This window comes from Lipotes vexillifer, unplaced genomic scaffold (assembly GCF_000442215.2).
Source record: "Lipotes vexillifer unplaced genomic scaffold, Lipotes_vexillifer_v1.1 scaffold521, whole genome shotgun sequence".
NCBI classification, from domain to species: Eukaryota; Metazoa; Chordata; class Mammalia; order Artiodactyla; family Lipotidae; genus Lipotes; species Lipotes vexillifer.
Window position 1 is genome coordinate 1325541 of NW_006778737.1, and position 15029 is coordinate 1340569.

Genomic DNA, 15029 nt, shown 5'->3' on the forward strand with positions numbered 1-15029 from the left:
CATTCTGAAATTGTTTCAACATTTTCCTTATTTACAATTTATTTATGTATTTGAAATGTTTGTGTATAATCACTTCGCATAGGTGAGTGGAAATTATTACTGAAGCTGATGAAATGACTTAACACTTGTGAAACAGATAATTTCTGATATTAGTTAAATTTTATCCAGTCTTCCTAAATCTGTTTTTCACATATATATCAGAGTAAAAAGAGGAACTAAATAAAAAGTCTCAAAGATTTTCCACATTTCTTTTCATGTTTTTCTTCCACAGATGTCTGTGACCTTGCGAGTCCATGTGGAAGGCAGTGCTCCAACTGAGACTGGTACATCAGGGAGAAGAACAAAGACAAAGATTATTTAAAAGAATTACACCAAGATACTGGGGTTTTATAATATATATATTTTCAAGTAAGTGAAGGCAATTTTTTTAAACTTCTTTCAGATGTTTTCTTAATTTGTCCAGTTTAGTCATCCAACTGACAAAGCAGAGCAACCCCACGTTTGATCCAGTGCCGAGTGGGTTGGTCTGTTTTCAATAACATTGCAATGACAAAATTAGTCGAATGTCCTGTGGTGGAAAGAGTTCCTTTACGTTCACTTGTCTTGTAAAGAGGACAGACATAAGCATTCGACTTCACAATCTGAGACTTTTTAGCTTGAAGAAAAAGGAAATATATTCATTTGATAAAAGGAAAACAGCCACTGGTACTAAAAGAACACCTATTTATCTTGTAATAAAATGACCACTACTAAATCTAAGATCATGATTATGATATTGAACATTTTAAAGTTATTATTGTTGTGTTTTTACAGTTGGCATATAATTATGGTTGTGAAACAAGGTAAATGATTTCATACGGTGCATGATTCTAGGTCTGGAGGACAGGAATTGATTTTAAAGACCTGATCACTTAGCAGGTATGAAAACACTCAAGAGGACTTGGGAGAGAAGGAGAAATTAGGGAAGAAGGAATAAGATACAGCATAGGTAACAGAGGAGATGCAGAAAGAGAAACACAGCTGCTTAGAGCTCTAATACAAGAAATCCATAAATTAGAAGCTGAAGTTACTATTTGTTTTCAGCAAGTTATTACTAAGAAAAATATACCAACTCTTACCTACTCACAGAAAGAATCTATACACAATCCTTGAAAAGCCAGATATGAGATATTAGGAATCTTTCTAAACTGAGGCCACATTTGTCATAGTTATAAATGAACAGCTTTAATAATAAAAAATGCTTCATGGGTTGAGTGGTGATTGGGTAATTTATAAATTTTTCATTTATAGTTATTTGAGAATTAAAAAATAGAGAAGAAAGAAAAAACAAAAGAATGAGCTTCAATTGTTCAGATTCGGTGGGGAAATGATTGCAGAAGGAGGGAAGGAACAAGTAGGTTTCCCAAGGGGGCAAAATTGGCCTCCACCCCGTGTGGCTTGCAACATCTGTACCTTGGGGCACCTGGCTGGCTCCTAGGCCTAGGAGTTTCTTATAGCCAGAAAACTCTAGTCACTAGCTGGAGACTGTGTCAAGCCTATTTGTGTCTCTGAGAGGTATGCAAAGGCACTTCAGAATCAAAATATTGATGGGAAGCTCTAGACTGAAAAAGGAGAAGTGTAGGGGAGGGGCAAAAGAAACATTATACCCCATGGGTTAAGAGCAAAAAGAGGCAGAATAATATTCCTAAAATAATATAAATGCAACCCAAAAAGGGGGAACAATATATTTCCATTGTAAACATTGTCACTATTTACTATAATTGAACAAAATCTTAATAGGTTTGAACAGAGACTTATTTGGGGAAGCAGTTATAATATCTATCATTATCTTTCCTAAAACTCTACAAAGTTCTGTTAGAAATATATTTACTTGGTTTTATCCATATTATGGGCATCAGGTCAAACAGAAGTTTGGGGTACTGTTCGGCAAGCAATCCGCTGTGAAGAGAAATTGACAGATGTTTAATAGAAATAAAATAAAATTTGCATCTTAGAAATTGCTACTTAGCTATTGGCTTTTAATACAAGAGAGGACCAGAGATATGCAGGAAAAGAAATGTAAAAACAAAACCAAACAAAACCAAGGGAGAGGCAATGAAGAATCGAGGGAAACAGAAGAAAAATATGGAAAGGCAATGTGTCACACAGTGGACAAATATCAATTCCTGCCATTTTAAAAGCACTGTCCATGAGGCAGACACTATGCTGTCACATTTAACCTTCCCAATAGTCTTGTCCCCATTTCTAATCCTATTTCACAGATGAACAGTGGAAGGAAGCTCAGAGAGATTGAGTACTTTTCTCACAGTAACACAGCTCTTAAATGCCAGCATGAGGATTCAAACACAGATCTATCTATCTAGAAAATGTGGTTTATTTTCCCTATGCTACATTGTTTGTTTCTTTGCTTGCTTGTTTGCTTGCAAGAGGAGGGAAGAAAGGGATGAAAAGATGAATACATATATAAGGAAATGTAAGTTAAGAGAAACGTCAGCAGAATGATGAAAATGAAAAGAGAAATAATCAAATGAACCATGTGCAGCTAAATCTCCTCATATCACTGTCTTAGAACCATCTCTGTAAAACCACCTTCATGCTCCTTCTTAAGTGACTTTCCCTGCCTTGGGCTTTAACCCTCCCTTGAGAGCAAAGTGTAACCCTGACTCTGGAAATAAAAGATTATGCTTAGTAATGGATTGTTGAAGAGCAGGGCTTCAAGAGAAATAATCTTTCCCTTTCTCGTATGTCTGTGTGTGTGTGTGTGTGTGTGTGTGTGTGTGTGTGTGTGTGTGTGTATACGCACACACATATGCACTGTTTAGTTTCCTAAGCTGGAAATTCAGTATTTATTTAAAATATGTACTTATTATGTCATCAAAATGCAAGAAAAAGTTTTCCATTCACCAGGAGAAATGGGAACTTTACTATAAACTGTTTGAAACTGAGGTGCTCCTACACATTACCAAACAGAACGTAACTGTTATAAAACAGAAGAAAGAAAATAATTTCAACTAACTTTTCTGCTAGTAAGACCATTGAAATATTAACTCAAAATTGCTCAGAAGCTGAAATTACTCACTCATTAACTGTCCGAGCCTGAGTAATGATTTATGGCAAGAATTCTGATATTATTTATTACTTGTCATATTCTCTAGAAGTCTTTTGGTTGAGGGGGATGGCAGCGGGGAAAGGTAGCAGACAGCTTATCTCACCCATGATTCAGCTACAACTGAATAGGTCTTTGCAGTTGAAACTACTGACCTTGTTCTGTCCCAGCGTGCTCCATCCAGATATAATCCATGGATATAAACGCCATCTTCTGGTGTTCCCTCAGATGTATCAGAAGAAATAACCTGAAGGCAGAAGCACACACTAGCAATGATTTCCTCCCTAGACAACTCTGTCTCATAAAGAAAGCAGTAGCTAAATCTTCAGAACATATTCAGGGAAACTCCTCCATATAATAGCTTCTTAAACTGTAAGACTTTTTCAGTAAAATGTAAATCTAAAAATATATAATACAATTCCTTTTGACATATTTTATATGGTTTTACTGTACCTCATATTAATTTTTTGCTAAGATAGAAAAACAGCCTTAGATTATTTGAATTGAATATTGAGATACATAAAAATTCTCTCATAAAGATAGCAAGACAAATATTATATACTTTCTTCATGAACACAAAGAATGGAAAGAAGTAGAATTGTTTGTAATGGGCTATAAAAATATGAATTCCCCATATCCTCCTTGCTTAAATACATGCCTTTGATGTAATGATATACTCTGGAGTTTAAGAAGTTTATTGTACCTCAAATTCATATCCTAGTAAATCAATAGGGATGGTATATTTTCTGGCATAATTCTGCATCGCTCCAGTTAAAAAGGCTTGGGTGAAAAAGAAACCTGAGAGCCAAAACACACGAGGTTTTCCTGAATTATACCAGTCCTATAAAGGAAAAAAAAAATGCATTATGTTCATTTTTCAACTTAAGAATCACCTGACATACAATTCCTGATTCTGGTTTTTGTGTAGGTTGCCCACACTTTCCATCACAGGACTCTCTTTCTTGACACCAAACACACAACCTATCTTGGCCTTTCTACCTTTTATCCCTTCTAGTTACTCTTCTTGGAAAATTCAAACTAAACTTAACATTAACCTGAATAAAACAAAATTTGAAAGATTCAAATCTTCTGCAAAAAGGCAAATGTAAATTATTTGAGGGTTTATTACATTACTTAATACCACTCAACTGAAGAGAGAAAAAAAAATACCACTCAAAAGCAACCATCTTGGGGCTTCCCTGGTGGCACACTGGTTAAGAATCCGCCTGCCAATGCAGGGGACACGGGTTCGAGCCCGGGCCGGGGAAGATCCCACATGCTGCAGAGCAACTAAGCCCCTGTGCCACAACTACTGAGCCTGCGCTCTAAAGCCTGCAAGCCACAACTACTGAAGCCTGCACACCTACAGCCCGTGTGCCTCAACAAGAGAAGCCACCACAATGAGGAGCTCATGCACAATGAAGAGTAGCCCCTGCTCGCCGCAACTAGAGAAAGCCTGCACACAGCAACGAAAACCCGGCTCAGCCAAAAATAAATAAATAAAATAAATAAATGTATTTTAAAAAAAAAGCAAACATCTTTAGACAACTTATGCATTGTCTAACTATAGCCCTCATGTGTTGGTTCCAGTTCCTTAATCCTCTTAAACTCCCTGCCTCCACACCCACTATCCCTGCTCCAGGTTAGATATCCTGGCCTTCTTTCTGTATCATGTGTACCTCTTCTTGTTTCTTCCCTCTGTCTGCTCAGTACATCTATAATGATGCTGTAAGAGTACACTTCTCCATGCATGGTTTAGATCAAGTTTTAACATCTTTAATTCTTCAGCAATCTACTACTACCCTACCAAATTAAAGTCTAAAACATCTTGGTCTCCTATTCAAGATACTTCACAACCTGGCCCCAAATTGTATTTATAGATCCATCCCTTTTAGTTCCCCTTTAAACATCTTACATTCTAATCAGAATGAACTTTTGGTGGTCTCTTTGCACTGGGTGGACATCTGTTGTTTTTTCTGCTTATCTTAAAGTGGCACTACTCTTATATCCCTCTGGAGGATGAACCCTCCTACACTTTGAATCGAAACACTTCTGGTGGTGGAAATGCACCTTCTGGAAGTGGGCATGTCATTCATGCCTAGCTGATCATACCTGCAGTCATAGTGACTGATTCAGGAATGGACATGTGACCCAATCAAAGCCAGAGATGTAGACTTTTGCTGGGACTTTTGGGGAAAAGATTCACTCTAAACTCTTTGAAGTTTTGTGGATGTAAGGCCAGAGTTGCTGTTGCTATCCTGCTACCATCAGACAAGAACCTAACTGAGAATGGAGTTAACCCACAGAGACTGGAGCTGAGAGAAGTGCAAGAAGCCAGGATCAGGCAACCACATTTGTACCCTAGGCCAAATGCTGCCTGGAGTCACTTTACTCCCTGGCTTTTTCAATTACATGAGGGAACAAACTTAATTTTTGCTTATGCCAAAATTTTTACAACAGAATCAATCCTACATGATATAGTGCCTTTCATCCTACAGCTGTCTCTTAAGTCCTCTTCCTTTATTTGCAGTATCCAAAACCATTCATCATTTAGACCAGCTCAAATGCTACCTCATCCAATAAACAAACTCTGCTTTCCTAAGTTAAAAGAACTCTCTCTCTTCTTTGAATTCCCAGAGCATCTTATATGTTGCTCTTAGCTTTTTCTTATATACACAGATTACCTTCCTGTAGGCTACTGGCAACTTGAAGGTAACCTGGCAACTTTATCCAGCAACAAAGCGCTTTAGACAAAGTGGGTCTCAATTCACATTTGAATGAACAGATGAATTGACAAAACGAACTTTGTCTCTGAGTGAGCAGCACACTATGGGGAGAAGCCAGCTTTGCTCCCTGGGAAGAAGAGAACAAACCACTGCTGGAGATGTTGTAACAGTACAAGCTGTGAGATCAAGAAGAAGAAGAGAAAGAGATGGAGCTTGACAAGGGTACAAACCAGGCAGAACTAGTACCATGCACAAGAAAGCTATAAGAACCCAGAGGCAAGTGTATAGAACATTCCCTTGCTCACTCCAGGGCTTCATTTAGCCAAGAATGTCATGAGTGTCTGGGTCAGCTACTTACATACAATCTCTGAATCAGCTACCATTTACTGAGTGCTTAGTGCATACCGTGTAGGTGCTAAGTAATTTACATGCATCACCTCATTTAGTCCATGAAATAATTCAGTGAGGAATTATTCCTCCCATTTTACTGATGAGGAAACTGAGGTGTAGAAAGATGAGTATCTTGCTCAAAGTGACACAGATACTAAGTGTCAGATCCCAGATTTAATCTGAGATTCCAGCCAGTGTGCAAAAAGCTTAAAAAAAAAAAAAAAAGGCACAAACAGGAGGAAGGGAAGGTAAGTAGGGTGAGCAGTGAGAGAGAAATGAGGAAAGAAGAAAAAACTCCAGATGACTAAATTTGTTTAATTTGTTAACTCTAAGAATCATTAGGAGGTAAAGTCAAGAGTCCAGGAGAGAGAAAGATGATGGGAAAACTGTACAGCTTCTGCAAGGGTAAGAAAACAATGGGGAAGATCCATTCAGGGGAAGATTTGTGGTGAAGGATGATAAACATGCCCAATAATGAGTGAGATTTTCCTTTCTCATTCAAACAGAATGATTCCAAGGGGAAAGCCAATTTCGGAAAGTAGAGAGTTTGATATGAACTTTATATTAACAATAAAAACAAAGGAAATTTGTCCTGGATATGATTCTAGCTGGCACCATGCCAAGACCCCTCTAGGGGACCAAGCTAAAGACTCTTCAAGGCCCTTCAGGAACAAAGCAGTATACGAGAAATGTAAGCACTTCCAGTTAAAATTTCAGAAAAGTTTAGGAAATGAAAAAAAGCAATATTATGTCAAGGGGAGGATGGAATTAACTATATGTCAGATGCTTTTGATAAGGGACAGAAAGAGGCTGGTACATACAAGAAGAAGTCAAACACATGTCATAGACATGTTGGCTAGAAATCGCACAGGTGCACATACTCTCACCTATTAAATTAGCAAAGATTAAAAAGGAGAACACTAATTACTGAAAAACAGGCACTCACATTCACTATTTTTGTTTGTTTGTTTTGTTTTGTGGTATGTGGGGCTCCCACCGCTGCTGCCTCTCCCGCTGCGGAGCACAGGCTCCAGACGCGCAGGCTCAGTGGCCATGGCTCACAGGTCTAGCCACTTCATGGCATGTGGGATCTTCCTGGACCAGGGATTGAACCCATGTCCCCTGCATCGGCAGGCGGACTCTCAACCACTGCGCCACCAGGGAAGCCCCATCATATTCACTACTGATAGGCCTACAATTGCCTAATTTTTACGTAGGGTGATTACATAATGTATATCAAAAGCTCTAAAAATATCCAAACGGAATAGATTAAAACATTAAAAGAATAAAGAACCATTGATCAAGAAGGATTTTCTAGGAACACAAGGATGGTTTCACACTTGGAAATCTAGTGATATAATTCAACACAATAATAAGCTAAAAAAGAAAAAAAATCACATCATCAGCAATAAGTGCTAAAAAAGCATTTGGAAAAATTAAACAATTTCTGGATTTTATGAAAGAATAGTTCACATTTACTGAATGCCTATAACTGTTACCATATGAGATAAAAGTACCCACTTTATGGATGAGGAAACTGAGGCTAGTAAGTGGCAACTCTTCTAGAGCCTAAACACTTATAGGGGGTTCCCTGGTGGTGTAGTGGTTAAGAATCCACCTGCCAATGCAGGGGACATGGGTTCAATCCCTGGTCCAGGAAGATCCCACATGCCATGAAGCAACCAAGCCCGTGCACCACAACTACTGAGCCTGTCCTCTAGAGCCCATGAGCCACAAATACTGAGCCCCTGTGCTGCAACTACTGAAGCCCGCATGCCTAGAGGCTGTGCTCTGCAACAAGAGAAGCCACTGCAACAAGAAGCCTGCACACCGCAATGAAGAGTAGCCCCTGTTCGCCCAACTAGAGAAAGCCCACACACAGCAATGAAGACCCAACGCAGCCAAAAAATAAATTAAAAAAATTTTTAATGTAAAAAACCCCCTTATATTCTGATTCTTTTGTTAAGTGTATAATCTACATAAAAAGCTCCTATAAATTAAATTTAAAAAAATTTTCAAAGACATATGGGCCTAGGAGGTGAAGAGGCAATTCAAATCAAAGAGGAAATAAAAAAACACATAGAGACAAATGAAAATGAAAACACAACAATCCAAAACTTACGGGATGCAGCAAAAGGAGTTCTAAGAGGGAAGTTTATAGAGATACAAGCTTACCTCAGGAAACAAGAAAAATCTCAAATAAACAACCTAACCTTACACCTAAAGGAACTAGAGAAAGAAGAACAAACAAAACCCAGAGTTAATAGAAGAAAAGAAATCACAAAGGTCAGAGCAGAAATAAATGAAATAGAGACTAAAAAAAAATAAAATAGAAAAAAAATCAATTAAATTAAAAGCTGTTTTTTTGAAAAGATAAACAAAATTGATAAACCTTTAGCCAGACTCATCAAGGAAAAAAGGGAGTGGGCCCAAATCAATAAAATCAGAAATGAAAAGGGAGAAGGTACAACCGATTCCACAGAAATACAAAGGCTCATAAGAGACTACTACGAGCAATTATATGCCAATAAAATGGACAACTTAGAAGAAATGGACAAATTCTTAGAAAGGTACAATCTCCCAAGACTGAGCCAGGAAGACATAGAAAATATGAACAGACAAGTTACCAGTAATGAAATTGAATCAGTAATTTAAAAACTTCCAACAAACAAAAGTCCTGAACCAGATGACTGCACAGGGAAATTCTACCAAACATTTAGAGAAGGGTTAACACCTGTTCTTCTGAAACTATTCCAAGAAATTGCAGAAGGAACACTTCTGAACTCATTTTATGAGGCCAGCATTATCCCGATACCAAAACCAGACAAAGCCACCACACACAAAAAAGAAGAAAATTAAAGGCAAATATCACTGATGGACATATTTGCAAAAATCCTCAACAAAATACTATCAAACCAAGTCCATTAAAAGGATCGTACACAATGATCAAGTGGGATTTATCCCAGGGTTGCAAGGATTTTTCAATATCTGCAAATCAATCAATGTGATACACCATATTAACAAACTGAAGAATAAAAACCATATGATATCTCAATAGAGAAAAAGCTTTTGATAAAATTCAGGATCCATTTATGATAAAAACTCTCCAGAAAGCGGGCATAGAGGGAACATACCTCAACATAATAAAGGCCATATACAAACCCACAGCAAACCTCATACTCAACAGTGAAAAATTGACAGCATTTCCTCTAAGATCAGGAACAAGACAAGGATGCCCACTCTCACCACTTTTACTCAGTATAGTTTTGGAAGTCCTAGCCACAGCAATCAAAGAAGAAAAAGAAATAAAAGGAATCCAAATTGTAAAGGAGGAAGTAAAACTATCACTGTTTGCAGATGACATGATACTATACATAGAAAATTCTAAAGACACCACCAAAAAACTACCAGAGCTCATCAATGAACTCAGTAAAGCTGCAGGATACAAAATTAATACACAGAAATCTGTTGCATTTCTATACAGTAACAACAAAGTATCAAAAAGAGAAATTAAGGAAACTATCCCATTTGCCATCACATCAAAAAGGACAAGAAAGCTAGCAATAAACGTACCTAACAAGGCAAAAGACCTGTACTTTGAAAACTTTAGGACACTAATGAAAGAAATTGAAGATGACACAAACAGATGGAAAGATAGACCATGTTCCTGGATTGGAAGAATTAATATTGTTAAAATGACCATACTACCCAAAGTAATCTACAGATTCAACGCAATCCCTATCAAAATACCAATGGCATTTTTCACAGAACAAGAACAAATAATTTTAAAATTTATATGGAACACAAAAGACCCTGAAGAGCCAAAACAATCTTGAGAAAGAAGAACAGAGCTGGAGGAATCAAGAGCCCTGACTTCAGACTATGCTACAAAGGTACAGTAATCAAAACAGTATGGTACAGGCACAAAAACAAACACATAGATCAATGGAACAGGACAGAGACCCCAGAAATAAACCCATACACTTATGGTCAATTAATCTACACCAAAAGAGGCAAGAATATACAATGGAGAAAAGACAGGCTCTTCAATAAGTGGTGTTGGGAAAACTGGACAGCTACATGTAAAAGAATGAAATTAGAACATTCTCTAACATCATATAAAAAATAAACTCAAAATACATTAAAAACCTAAATGTAAGACCAGACAGTATAAAACTTCTAGAGGAAAACATAGGCAGAACACTTTTTCACATAAATCACAGCAATATTTTTTCTGAATCTGTCTCCTAAAGTAAAGGGAATAAAAGCAAAAATAAACAAATAGGACCTAATTAAACTTAAAAGCTTTTGCACAGCAAAGGAAACCATCAACAAAATGAAAAGACAACCTACTGAATGAGAGAAAATATTTGCAAATGATATGACCAATAAGGGATTAATATCCAACATATATAAATAGCTCATACAACTCAACATCAAAAAACAAAACAAAACAAAACAAAACAACCCAATTAAAATATGGGCAGAAGAACTGAACAGACATTTTTCCATAGAGGAAATGCAGATGGCCAACAGGCACATGGAAAGATGCTCAACATTGCTAATCATCATGGAAATGCAAATCAAAACCACAATGAGATATATACACTACCAAATGTAAAATAGATAGCTAGTGGGAAGCAGCTGTAGAGCACAGGGAGATCAGCTCAGTGCTTTATGACCATCTAGAGGGGTGGGATAGGGAGGGTGGGAGGGAGACACAAGAGGGAGGAGATATGGGGATATATGTATATGTATAGCTGATTCACTTTGTTATACAGCAGAAACTAACATGATTGTAAAGCAATTATACTCAAATAAAGATGTTAAAAAACATACACACACACACACGAGATATTGCCCTGCACCTGTCAGAATGGCTATCATCAAAATGAACACATATAACAAATGCTGGCAAGGATGTGGACAAAAACGAACCCTTGTACACTCTTGGTGGGAATGTAACTTGTTGCAGGCATTGTGGAATATGGAGGTTTCTCAAATAACTAAAAATAGAACTAACATATTACCCAGCAATTCCAGTCTCAGATATATATCGGGAAAAAAGCAACACTAATTTGAAAAGATACATGTGCCCCAATGTTCATAGTAGCATTATTTACAATTGTAATATATGGAAGCAGCCTAAGAGTCCATCGACAGATGAATGGATAAAGTAGATGTGGTATATATATATACAATGGAATACTACTTGGCCATTAAAAAGAATGAACTTTTGCCATTTGAAGAAACATGGGTGGACTTGGAGGGCATTATGCTCTCCAAGTGAAATAAGTCAGACAGAGAAAGACAAATACTTTATGATGTCACTTATATGCGGAACCTAAAAAATACAACAAACTAGTATATACAGCAAAAAGAAGCAGACTCACAGATATAGAGAAAAAACTAGTGGTTACCAGTGTGGGAGTGCAATGTAGGGGTGGAGGAGTGGGAAGCACAAACTACTGGGTGTAAGATAGGCTAAAGGATGTATTGTACAATGTGAGGAATAAAACCAATATTTTGTAATAACTGTAAATGGAAAGTAACCTTTAAAAATTTTATAAAAAAATAAAAACAAACAAAAATAGTCCCATGAAAAATCGGCCTAGGAGATGAATAGGCAATTCACAGGAGAGAACACAAACAGCAAACACACATACCAAAAGAAGCACAGACTCACTAATAATCAAAGAAACTCAAATTGAAACAAAGCTATGGTTGACCTATCAGATTGGCAAAAATTAAAAAGCAATGTATGAGAAAGCCTATCTTTCCACATCTTCACAAGTAGGGTTATTTTATTATTAGCTTCTATAGTGAAACAAATAAAGGGTTTGTATAATAAAAGGGCAATTGAACACTGAGAGGTCATATACCTATGTGAATTTCCAAAATGTATTTTGGGGGCTCTCCCCACCCACTCTCCTCACATAAGCATCAACCATAGGATGGGGGCAAGCGGAGGAGTTGCGGAGGAAAAAGAGTGTGCTGCCTTACACATCCTTTATGTATGAGATTGCAGGGTGAAGGGTTCGGAGATTTCAAAGCACCCATCTTTTCCCTGGTTTTATGAGATAAGAGATAAGAAGCACTGATTTCTAGATAATGGCCAATTATTGATAAATCCAAGCCTCAGGCTCTTTTTGTGATTTACCATCAGTAGGAAAATCACAAGATCAAGTTGTGAATCTTCAAAAATATAAATGTCACATATTACTTGGGTTTGGGTAAAATAAAATTTTAATTTTCTACTTAGTACTTTGAAATGTGTGTAATTTTCAATATTCTAAAATTTTGGTTAGATTACCATGAAACTACTAATCCATTTCATCTAACTCAGAGACATTCAAGTGACCACAGCCAATTTCTAGTATCTCTTCTAGTATCCCCCCAAAAATGAAATAATATACACATTATAATATATATATTATATATAATTTTTAACCTGTAAAAAGTTCAGCCGGGCTAGAAAGTCTGTGATGTAACTTCCTAGGGGTTTAAGACTTGGGTATGATCGTTGGGCCCATATTTCTGGAACCTTTCCAACAAGCAGACTGCCAGAGAGTGCCTCCAAAGCAGAATCCATGACAACCACGCCCTTAATAGCTTTTTCAAGGTCCTGTAGAGTTTTGCGTATAGTTTTAATTAAACTGCAAGGAAAGAAATTGTGTCATCAACATATATGATAGTAAATACCAACATACAGTCTTTCCAGAAGAAGAAATAGCAGGATACCATTCACAGCTTTATGGGAATGTATTCCCAAAGTGTGGTCACCTCCCACTTGATAATATAATTTTAGGTGATACTTGGATGAACATTTTTCATTTTATTTATTACATATGTATTTTTAAATATAGAAAATAATATAACATGCATATCAAAATTGCTGCTTTCAAGGTATTATTGCTTAAGACCAGGCAAATTTAAACAGAGAATGATTTAAGGAAAAATATCAGGTAAATAATGTTATAGGTGACATGCAAATATGAAGAAAGTTATAAAGGTATGATACAATGGCTGAAACTTTGGAAATACTGAATTAAAGCATACAGTGTATATTCATTTATACCCTTGCAAGTACTTTGTTTCCCACTTAGGCCCAAACTGCTAAGAATACCATAAATATACCTGAAGTGAGGGTTTTAGCCTAGAAGCCTAAGCAACTGAGAGATAGTATGTTATGATATGTAAATACATACGATCTTTGTATAAGAATTACTAAATTAATTAAGGTATCATAGTGTTTTAATATGCTTTATTTTAAAATTTCAAGAAGTCTGGAAACTGAAACAAACTTGGAAACACTAGAAAATTCATAACCAAAACAATTCTCCATTCCTTAAGCCAGTATTTAACTGTAGGAAATTCAATTTGAAAATTCAAAGCAGGGGCTTCCCTGGTGGTACAGTGGTTAAGAATCCACCTGCCAATGCAAGGGTTACGGGTTCAAGCCCTGGTCTGGGAAGATCTCACATGCCGCGGGGCAACTAAGCCCATGCACCGCAACTAGTGAGCCTGCGCTCTAGGGCCCGCGAACCACAACTACTGAGCCCGTGTGCCACAACTACTGAGCCCACTTGCCACAACTACTGAAGCCCGTGTGCCTACAGCCCGTTCTCCTCAACAAGAGAGGCCACCACAATGAGAGGCCTGCGCCACAACAAAGAGTAGCCCCCACTCGCGGCAACTAGAGGAAAGCCCATGTGCAGCAACAAAGACCCAACACAGCCAAAAATAAATAAATAAATTTATTTAAAAAATTCAAAGCAAATAATTTGTTTGCTATTTTAGGGTACCTAGTCAATCCAGATAGACTTAGGAAGAAAATGGGGGGGGATGCATATGTGTCAGTGGCAGAAAAATGACAAGAGATGTATTTACACATAGACCAAGATAAGGCTCATTCCATCTTCAGTTCCTGAGGAGAAGAGCAATAGGTGGATGAGAAATTATGATTAATGAACATTTTTAACCAGTAAAAGCAGATCTCTATTTCATCACCATTTTTACATTATAAAAGATACCTTCCCTTCTGGGGCAGAAGATTATGCAACTTTAAAAAAGGAGAAAAACTCTAATGAAATGGCAAGTTTTGATAATTTTTTCTTAAAATTTTAATTCAATACCAGTGTATCTTTTTATCAACTTTGGTTGGTAGCCTTCTGAATAACTGGGTATAGAGCTCCTTACTTGTTAAATCTTTCCATTTCTTGTACTAAAACGGTATTCATGCTCTCTTCATATCTCACGGGATACTTGAATAGTGCTGATTCAATGTCAAAGTCATTTGGTAGCTAAGAGAATAGATTTTGAAGATCACAAATGACTCTCAGAATAAATAATTAATTTCATTCAGCTATAATATCAATTATAGCTAACATTAGGCAATTACTATGTGCCAAGTATTATGCTAACTGCTTTCCAAACATTATCTCATGTAATCTTTACCATTCACTATTAGGTGGCCATCATTATCATTTAAGTACAGATAGGTTAAGTAAATACCCAAGGGTACAGAGTCCAAAAGTGGTCTGTTTAAATCCATAGATCTCTAACACTAAGGCCCATGCTCTTTACTACAGGATAGAGTACTATGAAGAAGATATACATTTTTGAAAAGTTATGTAATTTTCTTTTGTAAATTGAATTTTATTTTCCATTAATAAAACTGATGTACCATTTCATAACTCTTTTTAATTTATTTCCAATAAATTATCAACTGGCTCAAAATGGATTTGCTTACACCACTATCAAATAATTAATGTATAAATGTAGCAAGGTTCCAGGGCATAGGGAAA

The 15029-nt window shown here is 36.8% G+C and overlaps 1 protein-coding gene across 1 annotated transcript in view; it reads right to left on the minus strand.

The window, feature by feature from the left end:
• Positions 1-464: 464 nt before the first annotated feature.
• The window catches only part of DNAH12 (dynein axonemal heavy chain 12), a 222311-nt gene continuing 207746 nt past the window's right edge, over positions 465-15029 (minus strand). The window contains exons 68-73 of the mRNA XM_007451772.1: positions 14422-14525; positions 12674-12878; positions 3810-3947; positions 3262-3353; positions 1871-1938; positions 465-655 (exon numbers count right to left, since the gene is read on the minus strand). Of these exons, the coding sequence (XP_007451834.1) occupies positions 465-655; positions 1871-1938; positions 3262-3353; positions 3810-3947; positions 12674-12878; positions 14422-14525 (798 nt within the window). The remainder of the gene's footprint in view (positions 656-1870; positions 1939-3261; positions 3354-3809; positions 3948-12673; positions 12879-14421; positions 14526-15029) is intronic.